General features: G+C 38.8%; 1 protein-coding gene across 1 annotated transcript in view; it reads right to left on the bottom strand.

Annotated features, from left to right (window-relative positions):
- Positions 1–17798, bottom strand: part of RP1 (RP1 axonemal microtubule associated) — a 715393-nt gene that overhangs the window by 496179 nt on the left and 201416 nt on the right. Inside the window, exons 19-20 of the mRNA XM_043976222.1 lie at positions 12648–12850; positions 8584–8670 (exon numbers count right to left, since the gene is read on the bottom strand). Of these exons, the coding sequence (XP_043832157.1) occupies positions 8584–8670; positions 12648–12850 (290 nt within the window). The remainder of the gene's footprint in view (positions 1–8583; positions 8671–12647; positions 12851–17798) is intronic.

Below are 17798 nucleotides of genomic sequence, written 5' to 3'. Positions count from 1 at the left end.
ATGTACCAGATGTAACATTGGCCTGAAAGTAGAATGCATATCTGTGCATGTCATTATATTTTCCTCTATATGGATGGCCTAGTCCATTCCAAGGAGGAAATCTGGAAGGTCAGAATCTATCTTTCTTCCCATCCCAATCACATTGTAAGTATTATTTTGTCCAGATCAGCTTGTTAGGTATTTCATAACTAAAGTTATTGGTCTAATCAGAAGAGTTCACACTGATATAGCACTTTGTAATTTTCAAAGAATCTTCATAACAATCTTCTGAACTTAGTGAATGCATTATTACCTCTAGTTCACAATTAAGAAAGAGCAGCAAGGTGGTAGAGGGGATAGATAGCATGCCAGGCCTGGAGTTAAGGAAAACCTGCATTCAAATCTGGCCTCAGACACTTACTAGCTGTGTGACTGTGGGCAATTCATTTAACCCTATAAGCCTCAGTTTTTTCATTTGTAAAATGAGCTGGAGAAGGAAATGGCAAACTAGTATCTTTCCCAAGAAAATCCCAAATAGATTACAAAGAGTTGGGCATGACTGAAATGACTGAACAAAAACAATAGCTAAGAAAGCTGAGGCTCAGAGGACCATGAGTTGAAGTCCTCAGCCGAGTGATGGGGAAGGGCGATGGTTGAGGAGAAATAAAACATTTTGGAATAGCTGCCATAGGAAGTAGAGATAATGAACCAGATAGCAAGATGGAAGAGGCTTGTCATGTTATAGTGATGGCAGAGATGAAATAATATAACATAAATTTGGAGTGAAAACAACACAACAAGGGTAAGACAAGAAATGATTGACAGTACCTGGCTAACTAAGGGCTATATAGGCCTTAAGGAAGTTAGCATAGCTTTGCAAAAGATGAATTTTGCATCCAATTAGGACATATAAGTATTCCCAATGAGTATTCCCTGGACAAGCCAATTAACCTCCATGTGCTTCAAACAATTCTCAAGAACTCACTAGAGTCAAAGATGGGTTGCTGTCAGCAGAGGGAGTTCTCAGGTCCGGATGAATAGATAGATAGAATGAACATTTATTAAGAACCTACTGTGTACCCTCAGGCACTGTGCTCAGTGTTTTAGAAATATCATCTCATTTGATCCTCACAACAACCCAGGGAGGTAGGTGCTATTATTATTCCTCTTTTACATTTGAGAAAACTGAGGCAAACAGAGGTTAAGTAACAGGGTCATAGTAGTGACTACTAAGTGTCAAGTGTCCTGCCAAGGCAGGATTTAAATTCAGGTATCATGGACCAGCATTTTATCCCTACACCATTGCGCCACCTAACTGCCTCCAGGATTATAAGGTCATGGTTTAGAAGAGACCTCACAGAAGTCATCTAATCCAAGGCCTGGTTTTACAATAAGAGGCTCACAATCACACAGGCAGCAAGCATCAGAAGTGAAATTCAAACCCAGGTTTTCTGACTACTCTTCCCCAGTGTTGTGATATGTTTGCACTACCCTAATGCTAATTAAATCACAGTTCTTTCTAGTACTTACACATCTGATTTCCAACCACTTAATGTTCATTGGGGATAGGAGAGGGGTCCAGACCTGTGTTTTTATCAGTTTGAGAGACCTTTATTGAGGAATGGTGATTAGCAGCTCATTCAAAATGTATCATGGGGGCAGCTAGGTGGCTCAGTGGATAAAGCACTGGCCCTGGATTCAGGAGTACCTGAGTTCAAATTCGGCCTCAGACACTTGATACTTACTAGCTGTGTGACCCTGGGCAAATCACTTAACTCTCATTGCCCTGCAAAAAGAAAGAAAGAAAGAAAGAAAGAAAGGAAGGAAGGAAGGAAGGAAGGAAGGAAGGAAGGAAGGAAGGAAGGAAGGAAGGAAGGAAGGAAGGAAGGGAAAAGAAAAAAAGAAAAATGTATCATGGATATCGTGGGACTCTGAGTGTTAAGGGCTTTGCTTGCATGAATACATATAAGAGGCAGTCCTTGGACACCCATGTCTGTGTGGACTAGCCTCTAAGGTCTACTCTCCTCTGGAGCCTTTCTCATGTATCTAACAATCTAACGTAACCAATTAAAATCCACAGAAAACCACTAAACTATAGTCTACACCAGACTATTATTCCACCAACTCATCTGCTCCCTAGCCTTCAAAGCCCAGCTCAAGTATAGCCTCCTTCATGAAGCCTTCCTTGACTACTTTATAGTCCACAGTACCCCCACCCCCTCCCCCACCTCCTAGTATACAGTTAGCATTTAACTTTTTAGCATTGATCCCTTATGTTTGTCTATGTGTTACTTATCCTTCTATACCTCTAACCCACTAATAATAAGCTCACATGCATATAAGAACAAAAATAATCTATATTTATATATCTCATACATATTTATAAAGCATTCTTCTAATAACTCTGTAAGGTTCACAGTGCAAGGATCATTACAGATGTAGCTAATTGTAACTAAGAGCTCAGAAATTGTAACTAAGCCAGGGTCACATAGCCAGTTAAGTCCAGTGCTAGGATTTAAACACAATGTTCTTTCCTCCTCACCCCCATTGTCTCTAGTAAATGACAGAGCTCTTAAAGACAAGGACCATGCCATGTTTCTTTTTTGTTTAATCCCTAAAACATTTGCCCTCACTTTAAGGATTTGTAAGGTTACTTCTATGGGAGCTGATTATTTGCTCCTAGACATACATAACACCTGAAATTTGGAAAGCTACTTTTAATTAATATATAGTATCTTCAGGTGGAATTATGTGGGCTACTAACAATACTAATACTAATACTAATACTAATACTAATACTAATACTAATACTAATACTAATACTAATACTAATACTAATAGCTAGCATTTACTAATAGCTTTAAGATTTGAAAAACACTTTAAAAATATTATCTCTTGGGGGGCAGCTAGGTGGTGTAGTGGATAAAGCACCAGCCCTGGATTCAGGAGTACCTGAGTTCAAATCCGGCCTCAGACACTTAACACTAGCTGTGTGACCCTGGGCAAGTCACTTAACCCCGATTGCCTTACCAAAAATAAATAAATAAATAAATATATGTGTGTGTATATATATATATATATATATGTATGTATGTATATGTATGTATATGTATGTATATGTATGTATATAAAATCTCTTTATTTTCAAAACAATCCTGGGAGGTTGGTGCTATTATCATTGACAGATAAGGTGGGGTGCCTAGGTGACTCAGTGAGACCTGGAGTCAGGAAGACTCATCTTTCTGAGATCAAATTCCATCTCAGATACTTACTAACTCTGTGACCCTGGGCAAGTCACTTCACCCTATTTACCTCAGTTTCTTCATCTGGAAAATGAGCTGGAGGAGGAAATGGCAAACCACTCCAGTATCTTTGCCAAGAAAACCGCAAATAGGGAGAAAAAGAGTCATGACTGAAAAACTAAAAAACAGATAAGTCAACTGAGGCTAAGGAAAGTTAAGAGTGACGAGGCTGGATTTGAACTCAACCAACAAGGTAGACTTTTCACAGATACAGATAACTGAGAAAGAGAATAAACAGTCCTTGATCCAGACAATTTTGCTTTCTTTTAACTCAAATACGGAAGTGAATTTGTCATCTTATTTATATGAATGTTTCTTCCAGCAGTACAGATCTCAATCCATCCATGCCTGACCATCTTGTTGGATCTGGTTCATGTCTTCCTTTTAATTTGGACCAGGGGTTCCACATAATATGTTTGGGCCTCCTGTGCATTCTTTTCACATCCCAATGATACAGACAGAAGAGAGAGACTGTCCATTGGCTACCCCTTGCTCTCACTAAGTAGCCAGTGTGGTCTTTTTTGATCATACATTTTTTATGGCATTCTGTGTTCTGGTTCTTCTTCCTACTTCCTTATTTGATATGTGTTGCAATCTACTCACACTCTTCATTTGCCCCTATGTTGCTTTAAGAATGATTGTTATATTTTAAAAATAACTTGCCATGTGCAGACTTCAACAGGGCAAGATGTCACCAGATGGTGGGTGATGAATGCTCCCAGTGCAGGAAGTTTAGAAGTACTAGGGAGAAATTCACAATAAGACAAGTGAACACAAGTTGAGTTAGTTTTTTTAAATGCTGGAGAGAAATGTGAAATAGCCAGGGAAAAAGGGAAGGAGAAGTAGTGGAGAAAGACAGGGGTAGAGGAAGGTTACCTAACCTTAGCAACCTGGGCCTTTTTTTCATGAGAAGCAGTGCTCTCTGGCTATGAGTTGATGTGATACTATCTAGATGATGAAGATGAGTGCCCGTGGGGCTGTATTCAGAGAGGTTTCATTGACAGTCTCATTCTCATATTAATAAATTCATTACCTCTAATGCTGCTGTTGTACATCGTACTCTGACATCCTGCCTGCTGTGTCAATGAGCCAGAAGAGGAGACAGAAGAAAGAGGCTTCATAGCTTTGGGGGACAAAAAGCATGGGAGGAGGTGATTTGTAGAAATAGATGATCAAGTATCTGCTGCTTAGGTTAATACATTGTTAATTACCTTGCATTCTATTTTAAGTAAATGTTCCTTTGTTCTAATATGATGTCATGTATTTAATTTTGGCTTGTTCAGAAAATTCAGATCAACATGGGGTTAGAGAGCAATGGTTCTGATTCTAGAACATGTTGTAGAGGCAGCAAGGTGGTACAGTGGAAAAGAGTGCTGGACCTGGAATCAGAAAGACTCATCTTCCTGAGTTCAAATCTGGCCTCTGACACTTACAAACTGAATGACCCCAGGAAAAACACTTAACCCTATTTTGCTTCAGTTTCCTCATCTATAAAATGACCCTGAGAAGGAAATGGAAAAGCACTCCATTATCTTTACCAAGAAAACCTCAAATTGGGTCACAGAGAATCAGACACAACTGAAAAAGAAGAGCCCTGCCTCAGTAGTTTTTCTTTCAGATCGGACAATTATAATCCCCGCATTATTTAGACAATAAGCAAATATAAAATATAAAAATAAGCACAGATATGAAATCAGTATATACATATATATGTATAAATTGAACAGAAGGCTGGCCACTGAGCCCAGTCCTTTGAATACAATTCCCCACATAAAAGAGGCTGGAGAGCCTACTTACAGGGGAGCCATAACATTATGTAATAGAAATGCCTTGGAAAGACTTGGGAACATGTGCAGAAACTCTGTAACTGGCTCTAGTCAGCTCACTGTTTGATGAAGACAAACCTCTATATCAGATGAGGCTTTGTGGACAGAATGGTGGGTGTATTCACAAGGCACTAATTAACCTAGTGGATCGTCTCAGTTTGACTTCTCATTTGCTGACTTCTTCCTGCCTGTTAGTGTCCCAGTGAGAGAAAAGAGATGATGCTTTAAGGGCCTCAGAAGCTTCCCATCTGAGTTCAACATATAGCCTCCCTGTTTGTCTATACTCTCCCCAAATAACTTTTGTCTAATATATACAGAAAAAAGAATCATAGAATCTTAACAGCTGGTAGAAACCATAGAAATAGTCACCAATCCAATGTTTTCATTTTTGCAAATAAGAAAGCTGACATTCAAGAGAGTTAACGTGATTTACTCAACTACAACAGCTAGATTTTGAACCCAAATCTTCTGATTCCAAGGCCTATGCTGGCCTGCCCTCTCGCTCATGAATGGTAGAGAAAAGAGGAAGACTATGGACATATAAACATACTCTAATAATGTTTGCTATGTGACCATGATGGCCTTTTTCATCCTCTGGATACTTTCTTACCCTAGAACTGTATTTATTTATTAAGTACTTATTTCTATAAAAATAACATTAACACTTTGTGTTAATATGATGCTATAGGTTTGCAAACAATTCACCATTAAACATCTCATTTGATCTTTACAACAACCACTTGGAAGAAAATGAAATGAGTTTATTAAGTACCTTCATATGTGCGAGGCATTGTTAGAAGTGCTGTGGGATTTTTGCAATTAGTGAACCCATTTTAGAATTAGGAGACTGCAAATTATATATGCTAAATGTATTGCCAAAAATAGTAAAGCTAATCAGCGCTATGGGCTGGATTCAAATCTAAGTCAACTTGACTCAATGTCTCCCATTGCCTATTGTCTACCATTTCCAGCAGTTTTACTGCTTGCTCTTTAAAAGAAAATCAAATTTCTTTCTTCCTCTGAAAATCTGAAAACACATTTTAATAAAACACACACATGCATACATTTTCTTTTTTTTTTCTTTTTTCTTTTTTTGGAAGTCCACAGGTTTATTCATCTAATACTGTTGAGGTGGTGGGTGGCTAAGAAGGACCAGCTCAGTTACTCTGGATACCTGAGCAAGGAAGTGGGTTCATGAAAGGGGCTAGGGTACCTGGGAGTCTGGGGATAGAATCTATGCCTTCAGACCTCAGATCAGGGAGAGAACACTAGTTCTTAAATCTGGCTCTGTTACAGCCTAGCTATATGACAGCATAGGAGGTCACTTTAACCCTCCATTTCTCTATTTGTAAAAATCAGAATGATCTTTCTAAAAGGTCCTTTCCAGACGTACTATTTCAGGCACATACATTTTCAAATAGTTATGGACTGGTTTCTTTCTAAATTCCCAGAATACTTAGCAGAGGGCAGGGCACCTAGCAGATGTTCAATACCATTTGTTGGTAGATCAAAACATCTTCCCCTGCTAAACTTCCTCCTAGACTTAAAGATGAGTCATGCTTAATGAAATATATGTGTTCTAAAAACTACTATTTGTAAACTAGATATTTGTAAAAACAAATACAATTTCCTTTTGATTTCCGAAATATATATATATATATGTAACTGGAAAAAGGTTGGTTAAAGGCGCAGATCACAAGAATGAAGAAAACATTTTAAAAGGAAAATGGTATCTTTTTGACAGAGTAATATTCCAATTTTAACAACACTTTGAAGTGTTAACACGAATGCTACACTTAGCTATTCTGAAAATAAGGGACAAAATTAAAATATGGAACAGTATAGCTCAGAAAAGTGTGGCAGTACAATCATAAATCTTATACATTCTTTCTACCAAAAAAGTAACAATTCTTCAAAATTAAGTTTGTCTAAGTTTTTCACACATCTTGAAATATTTTAACACTTCTAGTTTCAAAGACAAGTTAATTCCTTTAATGATATTATTATTGTATCTTTTCTTAACAGTTGAACTTAATGGACACTAATTTCCTCAATGTAGCAAATCCAAGGAATGAAGTTCCTTAGATCATGTATGATCATTAATAAATCAATGAATCCTAAGTGAATTCTTGTTACTTCTATGCCTCACTAGCTCATCAATGTGGCTATTCAGTCCACTGATGAATACCACAACCTATACATACCTTCTCCTCCTGTGTTTCTCTGATCCAAATACTTTTCAAATTTCCCATCTCCCCCACTTCCAAGGAATTCTAATGTAAAGACCTTGAGGGCAGGAAACTTGTTTTTGCTTTGTATCTCAGACACTTAGCTCAGTGCCTGGAGCATAGTAAATGCTTAATAAATGCTTGTTGACCAACTGGCTAACCGGGGGGCACAGGGGGGTGGGACCCAACTTTCCAGGAGCCTCCTATAGTGCTCTAGATAATGCTTAGATAATACCTTCCTGTATACCACTTCACTTGTACAACACTTAATTGATAATGTGTTGCATCCTATTAATGAACAATACATTTCAAACCAAGATTTCATTTTGTTTAGGTTGTTAGTCTGTTTGTTTGTTTTCTAAGGAACATTTCCTCCAGAAACAAGAAGCAAAATTGTTCATTTGGATTTCTTTCCTATTTGCCTCTGCTTATTCTCCAGTGGGTTTGCTAACAAGCAGTAAAGTTGAATTGAGCTTTAGAGAGAAAGCAAAAGGTCTGAATAATATACAAACTGGGTGATCAAATGCTAAATAATTGAGACTGAAATGTATGTCAAATGTGTAATAAAGAATGCTGATTTCTTTTTCTTACCTTATTATTATTCCTTCAGAGGAATAGAAGCTATTAAGAAATGAGAATTATCCAGTATGTGATTCCCAAAGCTATATATGTTTACATTTTCATTCATAGTTGAATTTCTGGGGCAATAGTCAGCAATACAATCTGTCTTAGCAAGTCAGGTATAATTTATCAAAATAGTAGAGTGTACTTGAGTTGAGGTGTATGTCTACATATCAGGGGGAGAAAAACAACTTGTCCAGAATATAAATCTCTAAAAGAGTAATAACATGGAAGGTGAGCAGGGTATATTTCTTCCACCAGATAAGGATATGTATAGTTTCTTTAAAAAAATGTATAGTTCCTTCTCTCTAAAAATAACCAATCTTCTTGCTCTAAAACTCTCCTTCAATTGCTAACTGGGCAATAATTGAAGCACACCATCAAGGTGAATGTTTTCATTGTATTCTCTATATTGATTCAGAAGTTATGGTTGTCACATTTATTTCTTTAAAGCCTTTAAAATACAATGAAAGAACAATTCTGTTTTCTGCATTAAATTGTTATGTATTAATATCTAAATATCTTTCCAACAATTAGAAAATTAACCTGTTCCACATTGCTTTAAGTAAAATGGGTTTATTCCTTTTAGTGAAAGATCAACCAAGAAAAAAAAATAGAATTTGTTACCATTTGTAAACTCCATTCAGGCTGTTCACTAGTTCCATCATGTCCTATTCTGATCTTGTATATTTTGCCAGTGTTCTTTATTTGAACCTGAATGAAATTAAAAGTTGGGAAAAAATCATCCTCACATTTTAGATCATACCCATGGGGAAGCTGCTGCATGTTTTTTCCTATTAGAAGCATTTTGCAGTTCTCGGCAGCTAAAGGGCTCTCTAAGCCAGTATCAGCACCTGAGGATTAACCCCTCCATAAGAGGCTATCACTGGAGCCTCACAGATAGGGAACATAAGGCAGAATATTACGTGATTCAACTAAAATATGACAGAAGTAGTCAGATGAAAGAACAGGATTCAGGGGAATTGTCCTCAGTTCTCTGTACACCATACCTCCCTCTAGGAATCCTCCTTTTTGGTAGACTGAGATCTAGTAAGAAAAATATAAGCTCTTGAGAAAATGGGAAGGAGGGTAGAGTAGAGAGGAGCTTTCATTAAAGAAGAGCTCAGTAAAGCATTTCCCAGAAGAAGGGCAGTAGCAAAAACAAATCTTTGCTATAATTCATCTGGTGGGATACAGAGAAATGAAAGGGGTGTTTGTGGGGGGGAGGGGTCTAGATCACACTGGAATGGAAGTTCTCTGATGGCATGGATAGTTTCTTTTTTGTCTTTGTATGCCCTCTGCTATGCACAATGTCACGGATGTAATCAATAAATCTTTGCTGGTTTGAAGTCAACCTTGGCTCAACTCCAGAAGCCCCCTTTCCTTTTGAATTTCCCAGAATGGCAGGTCAGGGGATATGTGTGCAAAACTCAAAGAGCAACAACACATCCATAAAATACATGCACTTTGATTTCTGCTCTTGCTCAGTGGAAGCAATACCGCTATTACTCACTCTCCATCTACCTAAATCTTCCAAGATTTTTTTTTGATCCTCCAGGTTTTGGTGAGCCTATCCTTCTGCCTCATGGAGCAGATACTCATAAAGTATCAGTATCTTCAGATTGCTTCTTCAAAAGAAAAAATAAATTAGAATTGTTCTCCCCTTTCTAATAAAGTAAAGGGACAGATTCCAAAACTCAAATGATGATCCCAAGTTATGTTGAAAGTCAGCAGGGGGCAGCTAGGTGGTGCAGTGGATAGAGTATCAGCCCTGGAATCAGGAGTACCTGAGTTCAAATCTGGCCTCAGACACTTAACACTTACTAGCTGTGTGACCCTGGGCAAGTTACTTAACCCCAATTGCCTCACCAAAAAAACAAAAGTCTGCATTAGAATTTATGTCTTGTTTATTTTCTAGGTACCTTGGCTTCTAGTCAATCAGCCAGAAACCACTTATTATATGCTCACCATGTACAAGATACTCTGCTAAGCACCCGACATTTAAAGAAAGGCAAGAAATTGCTTGCCCTTAAAAAACTCTTCATGCTAGGACAAACTGCTCCTTTACAACTGCAGACAGCTGTTGCTAAGATTCAGAGAATCTTTTCTCTGAGATGTAGGCTACAATTATTTGCCTAAAATGTAGCATGGGGGCAGCTAAGTGGCACAGTAGATAGAATGCCAGGCCTGGAATCAGGAAGATTCATCTTTGTTGAGTTCAAATCCAGACTCAGACACTTACTTACTAGCTGTGTGATCCTGGGCAACTCACTTAACCCTGTTTACCTTGGTTCTCCATCTGTAAAATGAGCTGGAGAAGGAAATGGCAAACCACTACAGTATCTTTGCCAAAAAAAACCCAAATGGGGTCATGAAGAGTGAGTGGGGACATGACTGGAATGACTGAACAACAAAAAATGTAGTATGGCTAGTGCAGGCCTGCCAGGGACTGTGAACCCCAAAATTCACTTGCCTCTTACAGATTCTTGTGAGTCTAAATCGGGGCTTCTTAAACTTTTTTCATTCACATAACTTTTTATTGATTTATTTATTTTGGTAAGGCAATTGGGGTTAAGTGACTTGCCCAGGGTCACACAGCTAGTAAGTGTCAAGTGTCTGAGGCTGGATTTGAACTCAGGTACTCCTGGATCCAGGGCCAGTGCTTTATCCACTGCGCCACCTAGCTGCGCCCATACATAACTTTTTACTGCCATCAAATGTTTGTGACTACCTACATTCAGTTATGCAGCCCCATGTGGGGTCATGACCCACAGTTTAAGAAGCTTTGGTTTAAATTATTCTTAGAATACTCTAGGAAGACCCTTTAGATACCAGAGTAATCTTTCTTTTCTCCCTCCCTAATACACTTATCATGGTGGGGGCAGGGGTTTGTTTGTATTACAGTTGTGGCAGTGAGTGTTATTTCTCCCTAATAGACTATAAACTCCATGGGGGCAAGAACTAGGTCTCATCCAAACTCTGTATCTGCTCCAGGACCTATCACAGTGCTCTGCACACACATTGGTCACTGGGACAGGATCATTAGATTGTAGTGCTAGAGCTGGAAGGAGGGTAGGATATACTATTATCTATTTTGGACTGGAAGGGAACAAGGAGGTCATCTCATACAATTTTCTTATTCTACAAATGAGGAAACCAAAAGGCAGAGAAGATAAATGATTTGGCCAAGGTCATACAGGTAGTAACAAAGTTAACATTAGAACAAAGTTGTTCAGAACTCTTTTGAATGAATTGTCCTGCTGCTTGCTGTTATGGTATGTTGGATACAACATAAATGTATGTTGAATTGGATGCAAAGAATAATTTTAAGGGGAAATCTTGTTTTTTTAAATAAGTGCACTAAAGTAATTGAGAGAGCTAGAATGGGATGAGAATAAATGAAACGGAATATAGTCACCCTATTGAGATTAGGGACTGTCTTAACCTTTCTTTGTATCTCCAGTGTTTAGTCTGACACTTAGTAGGCACTTAATTAATGTTTATTGACTGACTGACCAGCTAACAGCCAAGGTCTAGGAAAGGTACCAGCAGCAGTCAAATAATATACTAAGCTGGTGGTGCCTACCATCAAGCCAACACATGAAGGAAATTGTAACAAACCTTGAACCCCTTCCTTAGTATAAGTCACAGTCTTATGGAGAAAGATGCAGCTTCATAACTTGTGATCAGTAGTCATATTTCATATGAAAGTGCAAAATGCAAGAAGAGTTTTTTGTCACCAGAAGATTCTCTAGAGTAGTGATTCTTTCTTTTTCTTCTTTTTTTTTTCAGGGCAATGAGGGTTAAGTGACTTAGGCAGGGTCACATAGCTAGTAAGTGTCAACTGTCAGGTCAGATTTCAACTCAGGTCCTCCTGAATCCAAGGATGGTGCTTTATCTACTGCACCACCTAGCTGCCTCTGAACTTCTTTAAATATATATATATATATATATATATATATATATATATATATATATGTGTGTGTGTGTGTGTGTGTGTGTATATATACACACACACACACACACATATATATGTATGGCTGTGTTTCCATTATTGATTTCCTTTGTAATCCCATGTATTCAATTTTATTCATTCAAAAATTATTATTTTAAGAAAGCGTGCAAATGCTTCACCAAACTTCCTAAGGGGCCAACCACACACAAAACGGTTAAGAACCCCTGCTCTAGGGGCAGCTAGGTAGTGCAGTGGATAAAGCACTGGCCCTGGATTCAGGAGTACCTGAGTTCAAATCTGGCCTCAGACACTTGGCATTTGCTAGCTGTGTGACCCTGGGCAAGTCACTTAACCCTCATTCCCTCACAAAAAAAAAGAACCCTTTCTCTAGCCCCTATCCAGCTGGACTTTACTAAGATTGATGGTTGATGGGCCAAATTTCAACCCTAAAATGACTTTCTTTAAGGAACGAACTTTGCTCCGATATTTTCCTTAAATTGGCTAAGGGGGTGGGGGGTGGTAGTGGGGGGGTGAGGGTGCTAGGGGTCAAGAAGGAAGTAGTGTTTCCTTAACTGGTTACAATAGACATATGGAGATTTTTAGGGGAATCCCAGAACATGGAAGGTTTACACTATGCAAATAACAAACACAAAAAGTTAAAAATTCCCTTCCCGCATGACAAGTATATTTTAAGATGGCACACAGATTAATGCCAGTGCCAGCCTTTACTGTCTACCTGAAATTCATCCTCCTTTCTTGGAAGGAACAGCTGCTCCCTATTGTCCTTGACAAGAGGTAGTGGTCCAGTAACTCCTTGGTCTCCATACACCCAGAGGGTGACATTGGCTTGAGTCCCTGTATTCCCTGTTAGCACCAGCACCCGCCATTCGTCATCTGAGAGAAGAACCTTGTCACTGGTGAAGGTGTTGTGGATTTCTGCTGTGGGAACAATGACAAAAGAGAACATTAGTAGCAAAGCAGATGCACCATTCAGCTAGTTGTGTCCTTTGTCACATGGGAACCCAAGGACATCAAAACTGATGGGACTGTATTGTTATACTCAGAAAGGCCCTTGGAGATTGACTGTGAATTCTTTCCTTTTCCAATGTTCTGATTAGGTAAAGCTAAATGACTGTTGGGGTGAAGGTGAACAATAAATAGCTGGCATGTCAAGTGAACTTTTGCTCCCCATACAGAACATCATAGCAGTGTTGGACAGATTACATTCTACCAGTCTTTTCCCATTGATCCTTGCTTAAGCTGAGCTAAAATGTGTCTCAGAGACCATAACAGAAAAGAAGGATACACATTTAGATGAGAAATAGAAAATAGCAAGGCAGAAATATAAAAATACCATTTCAGAAAATAACAGTAAAGGCAACATGCTGGAATGGAAAGAGCACAGGCATTGGAATTGGGAAATCTGGGTCCCAACTAGGCCACTAACTTGCTGGCTGACCTCAGGGCACTTCCCCTGACTGACTCTTAATTTCCTTATCCATAAAATAAGGTGTTTGTAGTAGATGATTTCAAAGGCCCTTGCTAGCTCTAAAATCTCATGATCTATAAGCAAAAATTCTTTTTACCAGAGGGAAAGCTGGAGAATAAAATTGAATGGATTTGACACTAAAAGAAAAAATATTTTCATAGTTCTAGTTCTCAAATAGAATGACAAATTTCTTAGTTTCTTGGCACACATCAGTCAATGTATAAGATGAATAAAGTGGACATCTGTCGGCTAACATTTTCAGTTGTCTGACTCTTACTAGTTCACATTTTTATTTTATTTAGTACCTACTATGTGCTTAGCCCATACTGCTGAGGAGATACAAAATTCATATGTATGTGCGTGATATATATATATATATATGTATATATGTATATATATGTATATATATATATAAATTTGTGCTCTTAAGTAACTTATAGTCTAATGGGGAAGTGTGGGTGGTAGAATATCACAGATACTACAAGATAAGCATATTAAAGAATTACAAAACAAAGTGTTTTCCTCAAAATGACTCCCTGAACTCTTAACATTTGAATCTTATCATTGAGAAACTGATCCTCAGGGAGGCAACATGATTTTCCACAATCCCACAGGTACCACTAAGTTGGAGTACTAACTTCAAAACCAGTGCTCTATTTGCCATCTTTAACCACTTGTTTTCAAGATATTTTTACAAAATGTAATGCAGGGGGCAGCTAGGTGGCACAGTGGATAGAGCACTGGCCCTGGATTCGGAGGACCTGAGTTCAAATCCAGCCTCAGACACTTGACACTTACTAGCTGTGTGACCCTGGGCAAGTCACTTAACCCCAACTGCCTCACCAAAAAAAAATGTAATGCAGACCTTTTTGGATTAATAAATTCTTAATGTAGGTGCTGTCATGTGGACATTCAAGGAAAATGACCAATCAGGACAATAGTCATTTTAGAGGTAGCAGGATATGGGTAAAATTCTCAAGGTTCACCTTGGACCTTCATAAAAAATGAGGAAATTGAACTATGTGGACTCTCAGATGCCTACATAGATGGTTAGTTGGTTGGTGGTTGTCCTTCATTCTTGAAGAGGATCAAAATGACATCACTATGTTGGAGTCAAGGTACAGTGTGTCCAACTGTGGCTGATTAGACCAATATAAGCCTGGAAGACTCTACCACAGGTTGAACACAAGTAGTCCACATGAATATTTGGAGTATGTTTCTAAATTTGTGCAACTCACATTTCTTTTGAAATTCTGCTCAGCTCATAAAGCACAATATCTTCTTTGATGTGGGACTGCCCTGTTGAGCAGTCCTGTGCCAGTGTCTTCCATTACTCACAATCAATTCCAAAGTTCTTCAGAGGGACTTTGAAAGTGTCCTTGTATAGCTCATTTTGAGCTCCATGTGAGTACTTGCCTTGTGTGAGTTCTCCATAAGACACTCTTTCAGGCAAATGCACTTGAAAAACATGGCTGGCCCATCAAGAGTTTTAATCTCTGTAAGTAGAGTTTGAATGTTTAGTAATTTAGCTTGAGAAAGGACCTTGGTGTCCAGTCCCTTATCTTGCCAGGTGATCTTCAGAATCTTCTCTAAGGCAAATCAAATGGAAGTGATTCAATTTCCTGGCATGGCACTGGTATACTGTCAAAGTTTAATAGGGGGCAGCTAGATGGCGCAGTGGATAGAGCACCGGCCCTGGAGTCAGGAGTACCTGAGTTCAAATCAGGCCTCAGACACTTAACACTTACTAGCTGTGTGACCCTGGGCAAGTCACTTAACCCCAATTGCCTCACTAAAAAAACAAAAAACAAAGTTTAATAGGCATACAACAATAAAATCAGCACAATGGCTCTGTAGACCTTTAGTTTGGTAGGTAATCTAATACCTTTTCTCTCCCACTCTTTCCTTTGGAGCCTCCAAAACACTGAGCTAGCTCTGGCAATACATTCATCAACCTCATCATATATGTGTTTATCCCTGGAAAGTATACTGCCAAAGTAAGTGAACTTATCCACAGAATTCAACATTTCTCCATTTGCTGTAACCAATGGTTCCACATATGATTGGTACGGTGCTGACTGGTGGAGAAAGTGTATTTTCTAGATATTAAACATGAGGCCAAAATTAGCACAAGCAGCACGGAATCAATCCATACTCTGTTGCGTTTCAGCTTCAGAGGCTGTGTTGAGCACACAATCATCTGGAAAACAACAACAACAAAAAAAAAACATGCACCAACTTTCCCTCCACTTTAGTCTTGGCTTGCAGCTTTTTCAAGTTAAATATTTTATCGTGAGTGTAGTAGCTGACCTTGATGCCCTTTTCATCCTTGTCGAAGGTGTCTGACAACATCACTGAAAACATCATGCTAAAAAAGCATGGGAGCTAGTACATAGATAGTCCTGCTTCACTCCACTGGTTACTGGGAAAGCATAAGAGCATTGCCCATTATCAGAACCTGTGTAAGCATGCCACCATGAAACTTTTATACAAAATTGATGAACTTCTCAAGGCAACTAAATTTTGACTCAGTTTTCCACAAGCCTTCATGACTGACAGCATCAAAGGCCTTGGTCAGATTGATGAATATTGTCTATAGACCTCTGTTCTGCTCCTGGTATTTCTCCTAGAATTTCTGGGCAGCAAATATCATATCAAATATTCCTCGATCCTTTCTGAAGCCACTCTTACTCTCAGGTAGATGACCATCTTCCAGGTGAAGGATCAACCTATTAAGGAAGACTCTGGCAAGAATCTTGCCTGCAATGACTAAGAAAGAGACCCTCCCCCCATGTCATTGTCACGGGACAATCAATTCCCTTTATCTTTATAGAGATAGACAGTGGAGGCATCCTTGAACTCATAGGGGACAACCTCCTCTTGCCATATAATTCAGAAAATTGCAGTCACTTTTTGTATGAACAAACCACCACCACCTTGTAAATATCAGCTGGAATAGAATCTGCACCAGACACTTTGCCACATGAGAGAAGCCTAATAGCATTCAAAACCTTTTCTTCAATTGGAAGTTCATATACAGAGGGACTTATTTCAACCTGAGGTAAATGGTCCGTGGCTTTAGCATTGATTGAAGATGATCTATTGAGAACAGTATGAAAATCTTCAGTTCATCTTTCCAGGATCATGTCCTTTTCATTAATCAACACTGAGGAGTTGAGATGCACCATAAGTCTTTGACCCATAAATAGCCTTCAGGATATTATAAAAGCGCTTTGGATTGTTAATATTAGGGTAAAACTGAATTTCATCTGCCTTCTTACTGAACCAAGAATCCTGGATCTCTCTAAGTTTCACTTGCATTGTTTTAATGGAGTTAAATGCTGCCTTCTTAGAGACTGATGAACTATCCTGCTGGTAAACCTTGTGGAGTTCTTGTTTTTCACTTAGCAGCTTCTGAATTACCCCATCATTTTCATCACACCGGTTTTGATGTTTGTGAGTGTTCTGGCCCAGATAAGTAAATGTGGTGCTGTACACCAACTCTCTGAAAGCTGCCCAGTCCTTTTCTCCTCCACTCTTGCCAACTGTGTGTTGGCTCAGCTTTCCCTTCCAACTTAGCAATTAATTGTTCATGCTTAGAAAAGTACTGTAATCTGTTGACATTGTCTTCTAGTAGTCATCTTGATTTGGGGCCACCACTTCTGTTGAATGTGAACATTTAGCATGAAGAGGATAAAAATAGGATCAGTGCAGCACTCTCTACCACACATCTTTTTCATCACTCTCACATCCTGTCTGTCTCTTCTCCTTATAATGATATACTCTATGAAATGCCAATGTTGGCCACAAGGGTGTATCCATGAAGTTTTATTGCATTTAGGTAAATGGAAGACAGTGTTGGTGATGAAAAGGTCATAAGATGCACAAGTCTTCTGTAGTAAGTGGCTGTTGCTATTGCTGTTTCTGATTCCATTCCTCCCAAGGGTTCCTTCTCATGTTTGGTAGTCAGTGCCTACTCTTGCACTAAAGTCATCCAGGACTATAAGCTTTTCCTCTTTAGGTACGTTAGGTCTCCAGGTCTTCTTTAAATTTTTCTTTGACATCATAATTTGTCGTGGTGAAAGCATAGGCACTGATGATGGTGGCACTTTTCTGTAAGTGGCAATCACGTTGTCATGAGCCGGTTATTCACTCCTTTTGGTAGGCATATATGCTTATTGACTAGATTAGTTTTGATTGAAAAATCTATGCCAGCTTCATGGCGCTCCCCTTCATTGTGGCCACTCCAGAAAAATGTGTATCCAGCTCCAACTTCAGTAAGCTGGCCTTCATTTGCCAGTCTTGTTTCATTCAGAGCTGCTATTAGGATGAGTTCTGCTGAGTTCTCTCACAACAAGAGCTGTTCATCTCTCAGGTCGGCTGGATTTCATGTTTCAT

The sequence above is a fragment of the Dromiciops gliroides genome, chromosome 1 (assembly GCF_019393635.1).
Source record: "Dromiciops gliroides isolate mDroGli1 chromosome 1, mDroGli1.pri, whole genome shotgun sequence".
In the NCBI taxonomy this organism is placed as follows: Eukaryota; Metazoa; Chordata; class Mammalia; order Microbiotheria; family Microbiotheriidae; genus Dromiciops; species Dromiciops gliroides.
Note: the sequence above shows the minus strand (reverse complement) of the source record. Positions and strands in the feature narration are given on the sequence as shown.